This window comes from Psammomys obesus, unplaced genomic scaffold (genome assembly GCF_907164565.1).
Source record: "Psammomys obesus unplaced genomic scaffold, mPsaObe1.curated_primary_1811, whole genome shotgun sequence".
Classification (NCBI taxonomy): Eukaryota; Metazoa; Chordata; class Mammalia; order Rodentia; family Muridae; genus Psammomys; species Psammomys obesus.
Genome location: NW_026596079.1, coordinates 983283 through 1003542, shown reverse-complemented (window position 1 = coordinate 1003542; position 20260 = coordinate 983283). Strand labels below are relative to the sequence as shown.

At 54.7% G+C, this 20260-nt stretch overlaps 2 protein-coding genes across 9 annotated transcripts in view; one reads left to right on the top strand and one right to left on the bottom strand.

Annotated features, from left to right (window-relative positions):
- Positions 1 to 435: 435 nt before the first annotated feature.
- LOC129690726 (sphingomyelin phosphodiesterase 5-like) lies at positions 436 to 3013 on the top strand. The gene is made up of 7 exons (XM_055626536.1): positions 436 to 1434; positions 1528 to 1600; positions 1817 to 1957; positions 2027 to 2116; positions 2209 to 2272; positions 2360 to 2495; positions 2575 to 3013. Exons 1-7 carry the CDS (start codon positions 442 to 444, stop codon positions 2662 to 2664), a joined length of 1587 nt encoding a protein of 528 aa, XP_055482511.1. The 5' UTR covers positions 436 to 441; the 3' UTR covers positions 2665 to 3013.
- The window catches only part of Oplah (5-oxoprolinase, ATP-hydrolysing), a 32239-nt gene continuing 14692 nt past the window's right edge, over positions 2714 to 20260 (bottom strand). The window contains exons 2-28 of one of the 8 annotated variants that reach the window (XM_055626529.1): positions 14158 to 14344; positions 11617 to 11837; positions 11350 to 11541; positions 10798 to 10897; positions 10588 to 10711; positions 10289 to 10484; positions 10042 to 10207; positions 9775 to 9913; positions 9623 to 9690; positions 9224 to 9489; positions 8976 to 9088; positions 8718 to 8888; positions 8397 to 8534; positions 8170 to 8308; positions 7921 to 8033; positions 7583 to 7734; positions 6794 to 6954; positions 6605 to 6706; positions 6353 to 6527; positions 4562 to 4746; positions 4310 to 4456; positions 4089 to 4223; positions 3773 to 3922; positions 3498 to 3655; positions 3252 to 3412; positions 3033 to 3130; positions 2714 to 2901 (exon numbers count right to left, since the gene is read on the bottom strand). In XM_055626529.1, coding sequence (XP_055482504.1) covers positions 2755 to 2901; positions 3033 to 3130; positions 3252 to 3412; positions 3498 to 3655; positions 3773 to 3922; positions 4089 to 4223; positions 4310 to 4456; positions 4562 to 4746; positions 6353 to 6527; positions 6605 to 6706; positions 6794 to 6954; positions 7583 to 7734; positions 7921 to 8033; positions 8170 to 8308; positions 8397 to 8534; positions 8718 to 8888; positions 8976 to 9088; positions 9224 to 9489; positions 9623 to 9690; positions 9775 to 9913; positions 10042 to 10207; positions 10289 to 10484; positions 10588 to 10711; positions 10798 to 10897; positions 11350 to 11541; positions 11617 to 11787 — 3867 coding nt within the window. In that variant the 5' untranslated portion in view covers positions 11788 to 11837; positions 14158 to 14344 and the 3' untranslated portion in view covers positions 2714 to 2754. The other 7 variants (XM_055626528.1, XM_055626527.1, XM_055626526.1 and 4 more) reach the window with 7 other exon arrangements.

Sequence of the window (20260 nt, the reverse complement as noted above, 5' to 3'; positions counted from 1 at the left end):
TTCCAGGACAGCCAGGGCTACACAGAGAAACCCTGTCTCAAAAAAGATAAATAAATAAAAGCCAACAAAACCCCTGAAGTCTGTTAGAGGGCTCACAGAACGGGGAACTTCTTTTACCTGTGTGGGAATGCTGCCTCAAACTGTAGGCGTAAAGGTCCCTTATCCTGGCTCGGAGTTCCTTAGTCATAGCCTTTGCAGGTCATTTGGTGTTGTCTTTGCACTCGGGCGCCGAGCACCCGGTTGAGAGTCTGCGGTGCACCGACCGCTGTGTAGCTAGATTGTAAAGTTTGTTGGAGGGGTGGGGAAGGCCAGGAAAAAGGCGGGACTCTAACGTTTCCAAGCCCTAAGTGGCGCAAAGGAGGAGCTTGGGCGGTGTTGTGAAGCTCCGGTCCTTTCTTTTCACCCCCCAACGGCTACAAAAGTTCTGGGTGGGTGGGGCCAATGTTCAGCACTCAGGCTCGCGGGGCACAGGGCGCTACCTGTACGCACAGTGCGTGCCACTTGGTCTTAACCTCCTGCAGCTCGTGTGGACTCTTAAGGATTCAACTCTCACGCTGGAAACCTATGAGTACCCCAGACGTTTCGCAGCGAAGGAGCCCTGTGCGCCATGAATCTTCACCCGACTGGCCCCCGACACCCGACGCCCTGAGGCCTTCAGCCTTCCCGCACCCCGTGCTGCAAGCCCTCTACAGCTTATCTCGTATGCTGCTCTTCCCGGCCTACTGGTCTCTGGACCAGCTGCTAGGCTGCTGGGCACCAACGGTGCAACCCAGCAGCTTAGGTTGGCTCAAAACCCTAGCAGGAAGTGGGGCGGCGTTGCTATCGCTGGTGGTAGTCGGCCTACCCATGGCTCTGTTCGGCTTGGTGCTCTGGCTGCCCCTGCAGGTCTGGCGCCGCCCCTTCTGCTATCAGCCTCCTCCGGCAAACTGGGTGTGGCCACAGCCCTGGCACCCGCCTGCTGAGCGCGTGCGCTGCTTTGTCTTTCTCACTGCTAACCTGTGCCTGCTCCCTGACGGGCTGGCACGCTTCAGCAACCTGTCGCACAGCCAGCAGCGTGCGGAGGCCATTGGCGCCGTATTGCTAGGTAGCCTTCAAAAGTCAGAGTATGGGGTTACCGGGTGCAGCCAGCCGCTGCCCGAGGGGCCTGACGGTGTGCTGAGGGCCACAATACCTATGGATTTGGACTTCGTGTGCCTCCAGGAAGTCTTCGACCTCCGCGCAGCTCGTCGTCTTGTGCACATCCTGGTGCCAAACCTGGGCCCGGTGCTATACGATGTGGGCACGTTTGGCTTGGTGTCTGGGCCGTACATCAAGCTACTGGGTAGTGGGCTCCTGCTGGCCTCGCGCTACCCGCTGCTGCGTGCTACCTTCCGTTGCTTTCCTAACGCTCGTCGCGAGGACGCCATGGCCTCCAAAGGTCTATTATCTGCCCAGGTACTAACCCAGGATGCAGTGAGCCCTAGCACGGAGAGGGTGAGCAGTGGGTTTAACCAGCAAGGAAAACTGCAACTGTGGGTGGTGTTGCAGGCGCAGCTAGGCATCCTGGATGGGCGCCGCATCGTGGGATACCTTCACTCTACACACTTGCAGGCGCCCCGTGGTGAGCCCTGCAAGGGGGTGGGGGTTGTTGGGATGTGGGCGGCCCCTCTTCTCTCCTCAGAAGGTCCCAAACCTCGCCAACACCTTCGTTCCTGTCTCAGTGTTCTCTGCCCCAGACATCCCAAGAAACGCCTGGGTGGGTTTACTGATCAGGCTGACCTGGGTGCTGTCTTGCATTCCCCACTCTGGGCTAAGCCAACCCTACTCCCCTTTTTAGAGGATGGGCATATTCGGTGCAAACAGATGGCGCTGCTCCTGGAATGGGCGAAGGAGTTTGAGGCTGAGAGCCTCCAGAGCGGTGAGACCGTAGCCTTCAGCGTCGTCCTGGGAGATCTGAATTTCGACAACTCCTCACAAAGTGAGAAGCCGGGGCAGGTGGAGCCAAGAGACCCAGCTCTGCCTGCTTAGACACGGTTTTCCTCCACAGTTCACGCCAAGGAGCAGGGGCATAAACTCTTCAGGCGTTTCCAGGATCCCTGTCGGCTGGGCACCTGCAAGGAGCAGCCCTGGGCCTTGGGTACTGCTGCTGTGGAGGAGGGGAGAGCTGGTGGCGGCATGCCCCTCACCAAGGCTGCCTGCCATTGATTCCGCTCTCCCTGGACTCCACAGGGACAATCTTGAGAACTTCCACGCTGCACCACTCCATTGCCAGCTCCCCAGAGATGCTTCGGGAGTAAGTGGCATCCCTGAGCCCAGGCACTGCTGGGCAGCTCAGCCTGGAGGAACTGCCCTATCCTCAGTCATGCTGTCCCTCTCCTAGGGCCCTGGAGGAGGAAAAAGGGCGACGCCTCTACCTGGCAGGAGCCCCTAATAGAAGGCGCTCAGGTACATCCTGGAAGGGCCGGCGTCTGGACTATATCATCTATCGGGGAATGCCTGGGAGTCCCCTGAGTCCGGTAAGTGCCTGAGCTCTGGGGATGGGGCTTGCTCAAACTGAAAGCTGCTCTCAACTTGATTTCTGCCCCTCCCCCACAGGAGGTGGAGCAGGTGACCTTCAGTACTGCCCTGGCGGGGCTCACAGACCACTTGGCTGTGGGCCTGAAGCTTCAAGTTGTGTGCTCCTGAGAGCACAGACAAGGGGACAAGCGAGAGAGACCACCACGAGGAGCCGGGATCAATAACCGTGTGACTCAACAGATCTTTATTGTGGGGCACTCACACAGCTTCCTGGGCACGGCGGTACTCATATACACTGCCCCGCTCAAGGAAAGCCGGAAAGAGCGGGGGCGAGCCTGGTGGGGGCGCTGGGTCCTCTGGGTCTCCATAGCCCCCACCGCCAGGCGTGTGAAGGCAGAAAACGTCCTGTGAAGAGCAGGTTCAACACACGTGTGGGCCTTGTCCCAGTAGGACATAATCAGGGTGGTACCCTATTTCCGTTAGGGAGCCAAATTAAATTTTTATCTCTATTTAACCACACAGGTTGCATCTCTTACCCCGGGGTACACGGTCACAGATGTCTTCCCGCCCAAATTCACCGTTCGCCCGTCCTTTCTGATTAGGAGGTTTAAGCCCCGCTCACCAGGCTCTCCCCCTATGGGAGGAGAAAGCAAGGAGCTGTGTGGGCCGAGGGTGGGAGAGGGAGGGAGATGGGGTTCAGAGGTGGCAGGAGGCTGGGAAGGGCTGGAGGCTGGGAAGGGCTGGGGATCACCCACCGTGGAGGCCGTAGGGCTGGAAAGCACGGCGCTCAGTCAGCACTGACAACACCGCCTCTTCCCGAAAGACCAGCTCTCGGATTACGCCATCACCTCCCCGGAAGCGGCCTCGGCCCCCAGATCCTGGCCTCAGCTCAAAACGGCGCAGGATAACTGGATACCTGCGCAGGTGAAGGGCACAGCGGGAGGATGAGCTCGGTCTTGCCTCCCAGTTCACTGGCCCAGCACCTGGGGTGCTCAGCTCACCGGCTCTCCAGGATCTCCGGGTCTGTGATGCGTGTGTTGGTCATGTGACTGTGTATGCCGCTGCGCCCGTGCCAGCCAGGTCCCGCACCGGCACCACCAGCCACTGTCTCATAGTAGCCCATACGGGCATTTCCCAGGGTCACATTGTTCATGCAGCCCTGACAGAGGCAGATAACAGCATTTGGTTAGTGTGGGCGACTATCCCGCCCCCTCCCCCCCTCCCCGAGCTGTTTTCCAGCAGCCTCCAGACCTGTGTCCACTTCGACCCACCACACCTGGGAGGCTGAACAGGCCCCAAAAGCCCCCAGAATGACGTCTACTACTCGCTGAGATGTGAGCACGTTTCCGCCGACCACCGCCGCCTCTGGGGATGGGTCCAATATGGAGCCTTTGGGAATGATTACATGCACAGGAGCCAGGCAACCCTAGTGGGGGAATTAAGGTGATTAAGGCTGGGTACTACCCAGGTTCAGATAAGGATCCTACCACCTCAGGCTCCGTTCATATCGGGCTGCCTTTGTCTTCAGTCAAACCACAGGGTGACCCCAGATTGGGGGCTATCTGTCTACCTCATGGCACACCCCTACAAACCTGGTTCAGTGGGATGTCACGGCCCACTAGACAGCGCAAGCAATAGATGAGAGCAGACAGCGTTATGGCTCGAGGCGCGTTGAGATTGCCAAACACCTCAGACCCCGAGCCGCTGAAGTCAAATACAGCACTGCCCTACCCATGGGGGGGAAAGGTATGGCTATCAGCAACAGGCCAGAGGCCAGGGCCAGTGCTCTCCCCCACCTCCCTCACAAACCAACCTGACTCAGGTTGATCTGAACGTGCAGGCGGATGGGCGAGCCGTCATCCATGTGGTCCTCTGCAGACACCTCCAGGGGTAGGCCTCGGGCCTTCCGTGAGGATCCAAAAGCCCGAAGCATGTCTCGTACTGCCAGTTCAGCGTTTGCCTAGCAGAAATAAGGTTCAGCCCAGCCATGCCACCTGCAGGGTGGCCCAGCTACCTTGGAGCACAACACTGCCCACATTGCATTGCCTCCTGTTCCCAGGCCTACCTGAATATGGCCCATATAAGCTTGTACCACATCCAAGCCATACTGCCCAATCAGCTCTCCCACCAGCTGGATGCCCTTCTGGTTGGCTGCCACCTGGGCACGAAGATCCGACAGGTTGTCATGCAGGTTCCTGGTTCCGCTACAGCCAGGGATCTTGCCTGGTGCCCGCAGGGCCTCTGTCACAGCTGGATGGACAGGGTCACAACTGAGCCACCTTCCATGCCCCCAGGAACAGGTCCCTGTGCCTGCCTGTTCCACAACTACAACAGGAACACCGGGTACTGGGAGTTCCCTATTGACCTTTCAATGACATCACACACACACACACACTCTCCCGCTTGCAAAGCCCTGGACTCTGAAGACTGTAGGCTCCATCCTTCCACTGAGCCCTTTTCTGCCACCCAGCTTCTGGAGCACCTTTGGCAAGCAGCTGGGCCAATGACCTCAATGGAGCTGGAGGTGGCTTGGGAGAGGGTGGGTTCATCCCTCAAACAAGCTCATCCATCTGCCTTCTCTAGGCTCCCTCTACATCCCTGCCACATGCCCCACATGGACCTTGACCTGTCTACTGTCAAGGCAAGCTGATCAGCTTGCCACTCCCACCAGCCTCCAAGTACTTCAAGAACGCAAGGCACCACAGGGCTGAGATACGAATGGCTCAGCAGTTAAAGAGCACTTGACGCTCTTGAGGAGGGTCCAGCACAGGTTTCCAGCCCCCACACAAGGGGGATCATAACTACCTGTAACTCCAGTCCCCGAGGATATTATGGTCTACTCTGGTCTCCAAGAACACCTGCATACACACGGTGTACACGCATAGAGACTATCAAGGACCTGTCAGTCCTGGCCTCTTCCTGCAGCTTCCTACATCTCGACTGAAGTTCCCCTCCCACTCCTCTAAGCCATATAGTCCAGAGACTATACCACACCTGGGAAAACACCCCCGCTTTCCAGTATGGGTTATGGTCTTCTCTGAGGTCTACTGGCTGCTTGTACCCTCAGCCATGTGTGTATACTTCTGTCTCCATGGTCCACCTCAGTTCCCAATGATCAGCGTATTCTATCAGGGTCTATGGGTTGCCCTGTACCATGGCCTCATCACCTCAACTCCAGGATGCATTTTTGGGCTCTCATACCCCTGTGACCACAGAGCAAGGCTGTCTTTTTCCAGAGCCTTCACCTTGCTTGCAGCTGCTCTAAACTGCTCAAAGCAAAACCTCCATCCTGTAGCTATCAAGCCTGACCCCGCAATCTCCAGACTGAATCAGCTTTAGTTCCCGAACACTTCCTTCCGTCCAGGTATCCACCTGGATACCCACTGTCTCTGAGGGCAACTGCAGCTGTCACACCTGACCAGTCTGTCCACCCTGAGGGTTGCTCTGCTGGTAGGTGTGCAAGCTGATCAGCTTGCTCCTGCTGCTCCACTGCGCAGCAACTGAGACCCAGACCCAGACAGCTCCCTGGGATCCTGCAGCAGTGGCCAACCTTGAAACTACCTCTTCTCTGCCTTCTGTTCCCTTGGGTGTTCTTGGCTGACTCCCCACCCCGAAATCATCTTCTAGGAGGCCATCTCCAGTCCAGATATAAGTCATCTCAAGCCCTTCTGCATCTGAGGCAATTTACAACTGCCCTGAGAGGTCACCACTTGTCTCTCCCAAGGCTCAAGGCAGGCCTGAGCTGATACCATCAGGATAGATCAACTGTGTATCTGGATCCTAGCCAGCCTGGGTCCTGGTAGCAGCCATGAATCCCTGCCTACCAAATCCTCACTGTGACCCTTCTCCAGCTCACCCTCTTCCTGGAAGACGCCTCCTTGGACCAGTTTGAAGGACAGAAAAACGGCACCCTCCTGTTGCAGTGTGGTAGAGTGAGGAGGCATAGAGCCCGGCGTGATACCTCCAATGTCTGCATGGTGCCCACGGCTAGCCACATAGAACACAGGCCGTGTCTGGCCTGGCCAAAACACCTAAGGTGTGAACAGCAACAGTCAGCAGCACCAGAAACCTCTGTCGCCCTAACAGTACCCAAGGTAGCATCCCTCACCGGTGTGATGACAGTCAGGTCTGGAAGGTGGCTGCCCCCTGCACTGGGATGGTTGCTAAGCAGCACGTCACCAGGATGGAGGTCAGCTCCTAAGTGCTGAATCTGAAACCAGGAGGACACATACAGAGTGGGAAAGGGAGACGAGGTCATAGGACAAGGGAGGGGGCAGGAGGTAGAGGTTCACCACACCTGGAACTGTACAGTCTCCTGCATGGCACCCAGGTGCACAGGAATGTGGGGGGCATTGGAGACCAGGCCCCCATCCGGACCAAAGAGGGCACAGGAGAAGTCGAGGCGTTCCTTGATGTTGGTGGAGATGGCTGTGCGCTGTAGGATGCGGCCCATCTGCTCTGGGGGCACAGAGTGGCCAGGTGGCCCCATTACCCACACGCATAGCCCCAAGAAGAAGACACAGGACCCACGATGTCAAGGCCTCCTGGGCTCAAACCAAGACCCAGCAGCTTTTCCTGAACCCCAGGGACCAGGCAGCATGGCCTCTTAAGCAGTAAAGCTGCAGCAGGTGTACGGCAGCTTATGGAAAGAATATTCCCTTTCCAGCCTACCTGGGGTCTCGCTCCAATTTCCCTCCCTGACTAGTGCAGTGAGAACCTGGTCCCCAAGCACAGACCCCTGGGATCCTGAAAGCCTATTGCCTGACCATGAACAGATGAGCTCACAGGGAATGCCTGTTCTATCCCTACATAGCTGAAGATCAAATGGCTCTTGATGAGAAGCGGAACGGCCTTCTTGCACCATGGGGTATAGTTTCAGAGTCAAGACCACACTCCCCACCCCACCATCAGTAAGGACCCTGCCCTTCCCCTGGGTACACACCTGGCAGTTTACTGCATATAACAAGAGCAACTGATGTTAGCTACCCCACTTGTCTGTACCTTTGCCTAGCGTGCAACCCCTCCCAACCCCGTGACCTACATCATACATGCCAGCCCTGTAAGGAAGACAGCAGCGTCCACTCACCAGCAATGCTCATGAAGCGGTGTGAGAAAATCGACAGCTGGATGGGGTCAAGCTTGGTGCCTGCCACGCTAGGAGGCTCAGCCCCCACGGATATGCGGATGTCCCCTGTCTTAGTCACCTCTGCTTGACAACCTGGTTCTACAAGGATGGTGCTGGGGGCAGGGGACACAGAGGAGCTACAAGAAGGCTGGCCCCAATCTCCCCCCCCCAACCACAGATGTTACTGCTCCGTGCACGGAGATACCCCACTGAATGAACCTCTGCAAGCCCTGGGCCGGGGGACCTGCTGCGGAGGGCACCGTGATAATCCCTCCAAGGGTATACCCACCCAGGCTTACCTGTTGTTGTCGATGATGAGGCAGGGCCCCTGGAGCTGGTGCCCATAGCCTAGCTCTCCTAAAAGGTACACGGGGGTCTCCTGATAACCCCCCTCAAAGTAGCACTGGGTTACCTGCAGAGGGTGTGGAATGAGCTGGGCTCCTAGATTTTTTTTTTCTTGAGCCCCCTCAACATGTCTGAACCTCCCCATCAATTCCTGTCCCCAGGTCCTGAGAATGTAGGTGGACCGGCACAGCAAGGCTTCCAACCTTGTCCACGCGGGGAGGTCCAGTCTGGGGCCTGCGGGTGTCCTCCAGCAGAAGTCCACTGCGGCCGGTCCCCCTCACCCGCACGTCGTCTACGACCACCGGCCGCTCGGGAATGATGAAGCCAAACTCTCTCATGTACCTGCACCCACCCGTCCAAGGGAGCAATCAGAACAAAGCAACCTGGCTAGCAGGCCACAGGCTGGAGTCGCAGGAGGGCACCCCTATACCTCTCAACGAACGCTGCTCCAAAGTCACCAGCGCGGGGTGAGCGGGCCGTTGCCGGATGCTGTTGGGCAGACACCATGAGGGCACAGTCAGTGCCTTGGTATCGAAGATGCAGGAAGCTCTCAGTGCTGATCTGAGACCTGCAGGGAGCAGATTGGGGAACTCACCCAGTGCCTTCTGAAGGTGCCTTTCCCACTTCCTCAGGCACTCTCAAGACCATTGCCCTGAAGACCCAGGAACATTTGGGAAGTCATCCAGTGGTACACCACCAAAGGGGTGGTAGAGATAAAGCCAGCCCTATGTTCAGTGATCCATGAGTCTACCTAGGGAAGCCTTGGGCCAGCAAGGCATCCACACACTGCCCCTCCAGGTGGCACAGTCTCTGGTCCAGTTGCACAAAGGTTTCAGGTGTGTAAGGCAGGGAACAGGGCTCCTGTGCTTCATGAACCACATCTGCCAAGGCCAGTCCCAGCGCTGACAGCAGCCCACTGTGCCTGCGGAAACGGGAGGCACAGCAGTGTGGGGACACTCCCCAAAGCCAACTCCCTCAACCAAGGCCACATGCCCATAAGCAGACCCACCTGTGAATATGCACAGTGTCCATACCGAGGGCCCGGGCAATGGCACAAGCGTGTTGCCCACCGGCTCCTCCAAAGCAGGCCAGTATGTGGGCAGAGGGGTCATGGCCTCGTGCCTGGTGATTCAGGAAGGGTCAATAGTCTTTTGTACCCTGGACAGCTTCCCACCCTGTCCCATTTCTGTTGGGCTGAGAGAGAGTATGGGAATAGAGCTAGAACAGACAGGTGATGGCGGGCCAAGGGGGACATACCTGTGTGAGAGCACGAATAGGCCGGCACATGGCTTCATTGGCAACACGCACAAACCCCATGGCCACCTCCTCCAGACTCAGCGGAGAAGCTGGGCAGGGTCCATTGGTCAAGAAGCTGTTGACCTCAGTGGCCACAGCCTCTAGTGCCTTTCGGGAAGCCTCTGGGGACAGCGGCTGGTCTTCCCTTGGCCCAAAAATGCAGGGGAAGGAGGAAGGCAGCAGGCGACCCAGGACCAGATTAGCATCTGTCACTGTCACAGGACCCCCTGGGAAGAAGGAACAGTGTGTGGGCCAGAGGAGCAAGCAGAAGTGGGTTGAAGCAGGGATGAAGCCAAAAAGGTGGGATAGGCCTAGAGCATCATGGGAAGGAGAGGCCGGGCAGAGCAGGGGCTAGCTTACCTTTTCGATAGCAGGCAGGCCCTGGATGAGCACCTGCTGACTCTGGCCCAACCACAAAAAGGCCAGACCTTGGGGGAATAAAGGACTGGAATTAAGAGTGGGGAGGATGAAAAAGCTGAGAGGTCCCAACCGAAGAAGAGATAGGGGCTGACCTGAAGAAGAGGCGGGAACCCCCACCAGCTGCCACTGTGTTGATGTCCAGCTGGGGGGCCTGGAGGGTCACACCAGCTGTGCTAGCCTCGAAGACATGTTCAAATTCTCCAGCATAGCGGCTCACGTCGGTGGATGTTCCTAATGGGAGTTACCCCAAGACCTGCATTCCTGGCTTCATCAAGCTAGGTAGCTGACTCTCCCCTCACACACACACACACACACACACACACACACACACACACACACACACACGTTGGTCTTCATACCTCCCATGTCAAAACCGATGACAGGCTGACCACCTTCCAGCTGGTAGGTGGTAGATGAGTAACCAACCACCCCACCAGCGGGGCCAGAAAGCACAGCCCGGGAACCAATGAAGGCATCCATGGGCGCCAGGCCGCCATCAGAGCGCATGAAGAGCACTTGTACATCCTGTGAATGGGGAGGACGGGCGGTCATGTGCTGGGCAGGCGCAAGGCCGGGGCCTGCAGCAGGGTGGTCAGCAGGCCTCACCTTTAGCTGGCCCTGGAAGCCGCGGCTGAAGCCCTGCACGTAGCGCTGGATGGTGGGAGTAAGGTAAGCATCGGCGCAGGCTGTGTGCCCCCGAGGGACAATGCGGACCATGGGCATGGTCTCCGAGGACAAGGACACGTGTGTGAAGCCCAGCTCCCGGGCCAGTGCGCCCACCTGCTGCTCATGCTGGGCCCACCTACAAAGAGAACCCACGGGGCTCTGTGCCTCCCCCCTACAACACCCTTCCACCCTCCCCTCTCGACTGGGGCCTCCGCCCACGGTAAGCAGCCCTCACTCACGTGTAGGAGTGCATGAGCACCACCGCCAGACTGCGGATGCCCCGAGATAAGAGCCCCTCCAGCTTCCCACGCAGGGCTTCCAGATCCACGGGCTGCTGTATCTCTATCAGGTCCCCTGTACGGCCTGAAAGAGCCCACAGCCCCCATTCAAAGGTTGCTAGGGTCCGCCTACCCCGGGAACCTCACGCTGGCTGTCAGCACCATCCGCACCTTTGACAGGAGACCCGGCACCTGGCTCTCCGTGGTAGAGCACCACTCGTTCCTCCACCTCCAGCACCTCCTCATACAGTACCTCTGGCATGGGCACAGCCTGAGGGCAGGCAGAGGCTCAGAAGAGACCCAGGCCCGAGGGTTTCTGTGGGGTCCTGCGTGGGTGGGGCAGTGCAGGCAAGGGGGTGTTTCCCAAAATGGGAGGAGACAGTCAAAATGGCCCAGCAAAGCCCACCCAGAAGGCTTCTCTCTGCACCCAAGCCTTAAGTGGGGTAGAACCAACAACCTTATCTGCAGAGGGCAGCTTTTTCCAGGATTCCAAAGGTGGGGTCTCCAATCCGTCACCCTAAATAGTGCTGGCTTGAACTGGTGGAGTACCACGCGCCTGCTTGGAAGTCTCCTCTATGCCTATTACCTAGCGGACTCGGCCGTCGTAGCTAAGACGGCTAAGTCATTGCTAAGATCATCAGACCTCCCCTCCAGGCCTCGGCTGGGGAACGGGGAGGAGTACGCAAGCCTCACCGAGCACCCAGTTGGCAGGGGAGAGCTCACCAGGTCAAAGAGGTCTGGGCGGGCCTGGTTGCCGATATGCAGCAGGTCTCGGAAACCCTTTGTCACCAGCAGGGCCACCCGTTCCCCGCGGCGTTCCAACAACGCGTTGGTGGCCACTGTGGTACCCATACGGATGCTGGCGATGCGGCTGGTGTCCAGTGGCCGGTCTCGGGGCAGCAGCACACCCCCCTCCTGGGGACCACAGAGTCAGTGAGAGACCTCAGGCTGGAGTCTCCCTCACCACCAGCCCCCTTTGCCCTGGCCCACCTGCTCCAGGATGCGGCGGATGCCCTCCGTGGGTGCATCTGCATAGTTGGCAGGGTCCTCCGAGAGCAGCTTCAGGACACGCACATGCCCTCCTGGGCACTGGGCAAAGACGTCTGTGAAGGTGCCACCACGGTCGATGGCAAAATGGAAGCACCCTTCTGGGCTGCCCATGATGGTGGGGCTGGAGTGCAGTAGTGGCTCAGCTGATAGCCCTGGGAGAACTGGACAGAAGAGCCTGTCACTGGTGGGCGGGGGGATGGGGCTATGCCTGAGCGTTTCTAAGCAGAGGCTGGGATGGGAAGGAGATGGATTCCAAGTCTAGGAGGTGCCCTGGGAAGGAGCCACAGAGTAGCTCTGAGTTTGGTAGGAGCCGCGGGACCCAGGTCACAGGGCAGCCTGAGTGGAGTCGGAGCCAAGCAAGCCCATCTGCCAGTCCAGTGTCCCCACAGGCACAGGTCTAAGAGTCCTAGTGCCGACGAAGAGCCAGGACCTGGAGTAGAGGTAAAGGACCTTGGAGCCGGTTCATGCTGGAGGAGCCTGGGTTCCTTCGGCAGGAAAAGGCACGTGATTTAGGATGGGCAGGTAAGGAATAGCACCACTTCCCGCTTTGCTCAAGTTTCCTGACCCTACAGAACCGGTAAAACAGCGCGGAGAGGCTAAAGCCCGGGAGACAGGAGACTAGGAACGGCAGAGCCCAGGGAGGGAAGTAGGAAAAGCAGTAACACAGACCCCACCTGCGGAATCCGAGCCTTGCTTGAGTTCTCCAGTTGAGCTTCCCAGACGACCTGCCCCCACCTCGGGGAGGGGCTTGTAGAAACCCTCCCCCGATTACCCCGACTCCCAACAAGCCTGGCTTGCCTGGCCCTCTGGGTTATGGGTTACGGGTTACGTAAGTGCGGGCCGGGTCTGGGCGCCTCCTCCTTTGCCCAGAACACTCCACGCATTGAGGGACTGAGCGGCTCTTGCCAGCTAGGGGCGGACCAAGCGCTTTGGCTCAAGGGCACCTTGGTTCTTGGAACTGCCGTACTTCTCGGCAAGTTCTGGGTAGCCGTGCGTGGGCGCCCTTGACACCCACCTTCAGGTCTCTATGTAACTGGTTGCACCCTAAAGTAACATTTCTGATGTACTCAGACTGTTCCCCCGGCGTGGGAGGACCCGAGGCAGGAGCTGGGGTGGGTGGGGAGGACCCGGCAAGGAACAATGGAAGATAGGAGGATCTAGTAGGGCGTCCTGCCTCCAGGAAAATACTCTTATTCCAGCATGCAAAATGGCACAACGAACAAGAGGCCTCTGCACATATCTCACAGTCAACCCCACAATGCAAAAAAAAAAAAAAAAAAAAGGCTCAGTTCATCAAGGTCTGATGTCTCTCCTGCAGTGAGAACAACACATATCTGTAACTGGTGTTTCCTTCACTGAGGATAACAGGAAGACTTCTCCATGCCCTCTACTCTCCTGTTTATTAGCCCACCTTAACCTTCACTGAGGATAACAGGAAGACTTCTGCATGCCCTCTACTCTCCTGTTTATTAGCCCACCTTAAGTGGTAAAAGTGCACACAGACAGAGGAGGCACCAGGACAACTGAAACTTATAGGCAAGCAGGGCCAGGGTTGGTTTCTGGTTTGCTGCTCCTTTGTGTGGTTTTAGTCCCAGGGAAGCAGATCCTTCTTACGAGGCCAGCATCTCTATACTTTCTAGGACACAGTCAAGGGAGCCTCAGTTGTGCTGGCTGGACATTGCAGGGCCTCAGCAGGGGCAGGATTCAGGTCAGGCCTGAGCCATTGAGCATCCAGAGTGGAAGCAGCGGAGGCAGATGAAAACTATCACCCATGTGTGGTGGTGATGCTCCCTTCAAGGGAGGCCCCTGATGAGCAGCTAGTTTCTGGGACCTCAGGAAATCAGCTGAATCCACAAGCTTTATCCAGTGTGCTAGGCCAGATATCAGACAGGATTAGGGTACACACCCAAGCCCCCCAGGCTAAGTGTGACGCTGGCTCCCACGGCCTACTTGGATATAGGATGCAGGTGAGCTATGTATTAGAATTACAGGCTCTGAGCTGCAATCCACACTTCAGGCACTGCCTTGTGCTCTTGGGCATTCAAAACTGCCATCGTGTCCCTTTCTCATTTTGTAGATGCCCAGTCTGCCAGAAGTCCTTTACTTCAGCTTTCAAAATAAATCCAGAGTAAGGCCTGTGGAGCAGACCTGTAATCCCAGCATAGCTTATATTTGAAGCTTTTATTTCAAAACAACAAACAGAGATGCCTGGATGGTAGCTCTGTTTGCTTAGCATACAAAAGACCCTGAGTTCTGTTCTTAATATGGAGAGAAAAAAGTGTGTGTGCGTGAGAAAGAGAGAAAGAGAGAGAGACCCAGGAGACAGTCTTCCCTCAAACTCCTCTGCCTTGCAAGAACTTCTGGTACCCTCTTTCCTCTGCATCAACCTCACAGCCAACTGGCTGCCACCCTAGGGCATTTATGCTAACTGTTCCTTAGCTTGGAAACCTTCCCTCCTACCCCCAGTCTCATGACTCTTACTTCATTCCAGCTCTGCTCCATGTCACTTTCTCACAGGTGTCATCTCTCTCCTGCATGGGCTTCCAAGAGTTCATTCCACCCTCTTCCCTGGGCTTGTTCCATCTCCCTCTGCCCACCACCAGCATCCAACAGCGCTGTCGGGCAGCCACACTCCACAGGGCCAGGCTTTTGTATGACTTCTTTCCATCTAGGCACACATATCGGATGAGAGAGCTCTGAGGGATGCCCATGGCTCACCTTTCTCGACATTTTTGAATTTGAATGTCCTACGCCTGTTCAGCCGGGGATTGGCAGCCACTTCTGCCAGGAAGCTGGGGCTGCAGAAGCCCAGGCTGCTGCTCCTGCTCCTAAGGACTAGCTTCAGCTCTTGGTTCTCCTGGATGAGCTGCACCAGCCTCCGTAGCTCCTCGTTCTCCTGTGCCAGCCGATGGATCTCCTGCCGCAGACCCTCATAGCTGCTGAGAAGGGACATGCCCAGGGGCAGGCACAGCAGTGCTCAGTGGCCTGGCTGGGAAAGGGAGACCCTGCCATTGTGAGGTCAGCACCCCACCTCTGCATTCCGAGACTTTGGGGCACACACAAGCTTCCTATCTGCAGCAGGTTTCATCTAATTTCTGGCTCTGATGCTTGGAGTACAGAGAGGCCCAGACACTGCCATGGGAGATAATGCAGGCATCTCTACCAGTAGCCAGTGGCTACAGCCCCATAGCCAGCAAGTGGAATCGTGGATCCGGGCAAGTGGGTGTGCCATGTGAGTCTGATAGTTGTGCATCATCCAAGGAGGTCAGGGAGGTTGGGGGTTGGAGCTACCCTGCAAGGGTGGGGGTTGTGTCTGGACTCATGATAGATGGTATGGGGTAGCAGCGACCAGGGGAGGTACAGCCTTGGTAGACTGAGGAACTCAATGGGTGCATGGGGAAGGGCTGAGGAGGGCAGAGAAGTGGACCAAGCAGCAGTGGTCTTGCCCACAATGACAACGGCTTTGTATTTCACACTGGACTTTCAGAGAGGACTTTCTTCCATCCTGTCTGTCTTGGAAAGCTTTAATTCTGTGCAGTCAACTTCGGTATTGTGACCCCCCTTTTTTTATTATTATTATTGTTATTTGCTTGTATCATTTCCTTTTTGCTTGCTTGATGAGTGCGGCTTTCATTTGTTAGTTTATGGCTTCTCCGGGGATTTCCACATCCCTTCCACAGCCCAGGAAACTCTGGCAAGAGTCCTTCATTTGTGGTAGAGGATGAGGAAGAACCACCTGGAGCTAGCTACTCTGCAGGAGCCTGGGCCCCATGGTCCTCAATGGAAATACAGCAGGGACAGTTTTCTAAGATTTACGGATTTTTATTATACATGTTTGAGCATCATACATGTATGCCTGATGCTATGGAGGCCGAAAGAAGACTCTAGGTCCGCTGGAACTATAGTGGTTGCCATCCGCCATCTGAGTGCTGGGAACTGAATGAACCCAGATCCTCTGTAAGAACAACAAGTGCTCTTGACCACTGAGCCATCTCTCTAGCCCCAAGAAGTGACAATTTAAATAGTTCTACAAGGAAACAATCATAGTCCCAGGAAACACAGAATATTTTAGACAGTATAGAGATTTTCGCCCCAAATGCATGGCAGGTCCAGTGAATCAAACCCCCAGACAGACATTCTGAACACAGGTGAACAGGAGTGGGTAGAATTTTAAAAAAACTTTTTTTCAACGTTCATTTTTATTTTATGTGCATTGGTATTTTGCCTACATATATATGTCTGTGTGAGGGTGTTGGATCCACCGGAACTGGAGTGACAGGCAGGTATGAGCTGCCATGTGGATGCTAGGAATTGAACCCTGGTTCTTGGGAAGAGCAGTCAGAGCTCTTAACCACTGAGCCATCCTTCCAGCCCCAGGGTGGGTAGAATTTTTTAAAGGCCCTGGTAAAGTTTCTGCCATTCACCCTGTCACCACCTTCAGGCCTGTGCACAGGATGGCCTTGAGACTCATGACTAGCTTATGTTATTGGCACAGTGGAAAGATAAAGGCAGATTGTCTCTGGTATGTCAGACATCACTACATAGGCCCTTCAAAGGACAGTTCTCTTCCTGGCAAAAAGATTCAAAAGAGATTCCATGGAAAGGAGATGCTCCCTTGCTGAAAACTGTCATATGTAAAGGAGAGGGTAGCCTCTAGAAGCTGACCCATCAGGGACAAAATATTGAAGGGACTGACAAGTTGGCTCAGAGTATAAATGCACTTACTGCCAAGCCTGACTACCTGGGCTCCGCAGGGTGGAAGAGAGAACTAACTCCCAGAAGTTGAAAGTTGTCTTCTGCCCCCCCAACATGCTAGCTATGCATATCACCTGCCCAAAGCAGAGAGGATTTTACATTTTAACATTGAAAAGCAAGGTTGAGGCTACAGCTCAGTTAGTAGATCAAGAGGCCCACACTCAGAGGCGGGGATCAGCAGTCACGGTCAGTCTTAGCTATACAGGGAATCTGAGGCTAGTCTTGGGCTGCACGATGTAAGAAATATCAAATCTAAGTCTTCCTTACCAAATACGGTTAAGCATGTGTTCAGGACAAGGAATTAAGATCTTTTTGTCTTCCCCTTGGGGCAAGACAGTGCAGAGGTCTCTCCATCTTGTACTCTTGCTGAGGCTGTTTCCAGGTTTAACTGGACACTGATCTCATGGAAAACTACCCAGCTCTAGTTTAGGAACCAAGGGTCAGGAAGTGCTAGCTAACCTATCTAAGCTTTTGTTAAAACTGTGTGTGCGAAACTCCGGCTGCAGCTGGCCGACCACTTATTTTAGTTTCTGTTCAGACTGCTTGCTTCTGAGAAGCACCCTTGTGGCTGAGATGCTAGGTTTTTTATTTTAGCCTTTAAAATCTCCATGTTCTCCCAGAGACTCATACTCCAACCAAGGACTATTCGTGGAGATAACCTAGAACCCCTGCACAGGTGTAGCCCATGGCAGTTCAGTGTCCAAGTGGGTTACATAGTAATGGGAAGAGGGACTGCCTCTGACATAATCTGATTGGCCTGCTCATTGATCACCTCCCCCTGAGGGGGGAGCAGCCTTACCAGGCCACAGTAGAGGACAATGCAGCCACTTTTGATGAGAACTGATAGACTAAGATCAGAAAGGAGAGGAGAACCTCCCCTATCAGTGGACTTGGGGAGGGGCATGCATGCAGAAAGGGGAGGGAGGGTGGGATCAGGAGGGGAGGAGGGAGGGGCTTATGGAGGGATACAAAATGAATAAAGTGTAATTAATAAAAAAAAAAATCTCCATGTTCTGGCCGTGTCTAGGTTCCCAGCACTTGGGTGTGGTCCCAGATGGCTGGAATAGAGACTTTCAATTAGCTGTATACTGTGTGAGAAGCCTTCTCTAGTGAGCTCCAGGGAACACACCATTAAAACTTGCAGATGTTTTTAATCTTCCCCAAAGTTCTATTTTAGAAATTTGGTGGCCTGGAGCAGTGAGCTTTCTTTCCTTGAAACAGTGATTCCCTCTTCCTTCCTCCATTTTCTGTGCGTTTGCTCTTCCAGAGCACCCTTTTGTTTGGTTTGTTTGTTTGTTTGTTTGGTTGGTTGGTTGGTTGGTTGGTTGGAGACAGGGTCTCTCTGTATAGCCCTGTGTAGCTCTGGCTATCCTGGAACTCACTCTGTCTCCCAGGCCGGCCTACTCAGAGCTCCATCTGCCCCTGCCTCCCAAATACTGGGATTAAGGGCGTGCACTACCAAGGCAGGTGGATCTCTGTGAGTTCCAGTTCTGCAGTGTGAGTTCCAGAGCCAGAACTGGAAAGGGATGGTCTGAACACAGTTCCAATAGGTCCAACACCATCATACAGACATATATATGCAGGCAAAATACCTATGTATATAAGATAAAAATAAACATTGAAAACCATTAAAAAAAAGTCTCCAAAAACAGTTTGAAAACTGTTTTGCTGGGTGTGGTAATGCACGCCTATGATCCCAGCACTCTGGGAGGCAGAGGCAGGTGGATCTCTGTGAGTTCAAGGCTGGCCTGGTCTATAAAGTGAGTCCTGGACAGTCAAGACTACACAAAGAAACCCTGTCTCGAAAAACCATCATGATGATGATGATGATGATGATGATGATGATGATGATGATGACAATAATGGCATGTGCCACCATCACCTAGCTAAATTAGCATTTTTAAAACACTATTTTAAAAACACTATTCTGTTTTTTAGAAATACAATCTTGTTGGCTGGTGAGATGACTAGATGGTGTTAAGGCCCTTGCCATCAAGCCTGACAACCTGACTTTGATCCCCAACCCCCACAGGGTAGAAGAAGAGAACCTACTCTTGTAAATTGCCCCCTGACCTGCACAACTGCCACAGAACGCATGTGCCCCTAACTACACATGCACATGTAACTACAGACAAATAAATGTAATAAAAAAAATTAAAGAGAAAGAAATGGAGTCTTGCTGTGTTGCTCAAGCTGACCCCAAACTTCTAGGTGAATGAAAAAAGAAACAAAGAGGAAGGACATGACTGCTTCTAGGTACGGTGCAAATGGTGGCACTTCAGCCATTTGTCCCTGGGTTTGAGACTTAATACTGGCCAGGTTCAAGTGACCTTTCTATCTCCATCTCCCAGTGCTAGATTAACAGGTTTGCCCCCAATGTCCAGCTGAGATGTTCAGGTTTTGAATGGCAGAGTCCATGCGTTGACACTGTTAAGTGTCAAACCTGGGCTGAGGTGCCTGTTTAATGTATCAAAGCAGACCTAGCCTTCAGGTTCTCCTGGCAGCCCTGGTCCTTACCTGTTACAAGGTATGGCTGGCATATCCAACCTTCTGCCCTGAACTCTCCAGCCCAGGGCTGGGCTGCCCTTCCCCCAGAGGCTCTTTCCTATATAGTCCAGAGAGTTGGTTCCCTGCCCCTTTTGTACCTTTGGCCTCCTGGCTGCTGTACTTGGTCACCCCCCCCCCCCCCCAGCGACCACGTGGTTCAGGGTCATGACCACTTTGGAGTTTCCAGCTATGTCTGCCTCTCTGGCTGTGCTTTCCACAGATCTACGACAAACTTTCTCCTCCACCGTATGTGGAAGCACTCATATCCCTTTCCTTTGGGTGGGTTTACTCCAATTTTGTACCTCTAAACTTCCCTGGCCCCTTGCTGCTGGCAGAAACAACTGGTCCCAGTTTGCCAGAGGAGACCAGGCAGTGGTTTCTGCTTGGCTACTGTGACATGGATTTTAGTCAACATTGCTCCTCCTTCCCATGTGCTTCCTGCCCCGCCTCAGCCTCAGCAGTGGGGGCCAGTGTGGTTAGCTGGACACTGAGCTGCTCCAGTACTAGAGAATGTGAGGATACAATGGTGGGTATGCTCCTGGCCTTGACCTTGAGAACTCTGGCAAGGGCAGGTCCCCCAACATGGTTGGGTGATCCTCCAATTCTGGATATTGGCCAAGGTCATGCAACATAGCAAAAGTGTTTAAGATCTACAAAGAGTTGGGCTGTGGTGGTGCACGCCTTTAATCCCAGAACTTGGAGACAGAGACAGGTGTATCTCTGAGTTTGAGGACAGCCTGATCTATAGAGCACATTCTAGGACAACAATGGCTACACATAAAAACCTGCCTCAAGAAATAAAAAATGAAAACATCATGAGCCACAAAAGCTTTCAGGAGCTCTTGCCCTGTACCGAGGGATAGGGAATAAGTTTCACTCTGGGAAAGAACTGCTGAATTGATGGGCCTACCATCCTTAAAACCTTAAGGAGTAGGAATAGGGGCCTCCTTCTGGGAAAAGAAATCTTGCTCCCAGAGCCACACAGACATGCTTGGTGCAAGGGGGGGGGGGGGGGGGGGGGGGGGGGGGGGGGGACGAAGGGACTCACTGCTTCCCAGATGCAAAGCTCTGGCTTTTTCTGGAAGGTAAGATTGAAGAAACTAAGCCAGAGGACAACAGAAAACAGTGGCAACCTCAGGGAGGAGCCATCAGCAGGAAAGTGGCAAGACAGCTAGAAATGTAACAAAATTGGGTTCAGAGAATGGGGGGCGGGGCCCCTGCTGATAGCTGCACCTGCAAGTTCTCTGAAGCTGCCACAGCCAGAGCAGAGCCATTTCTGCTG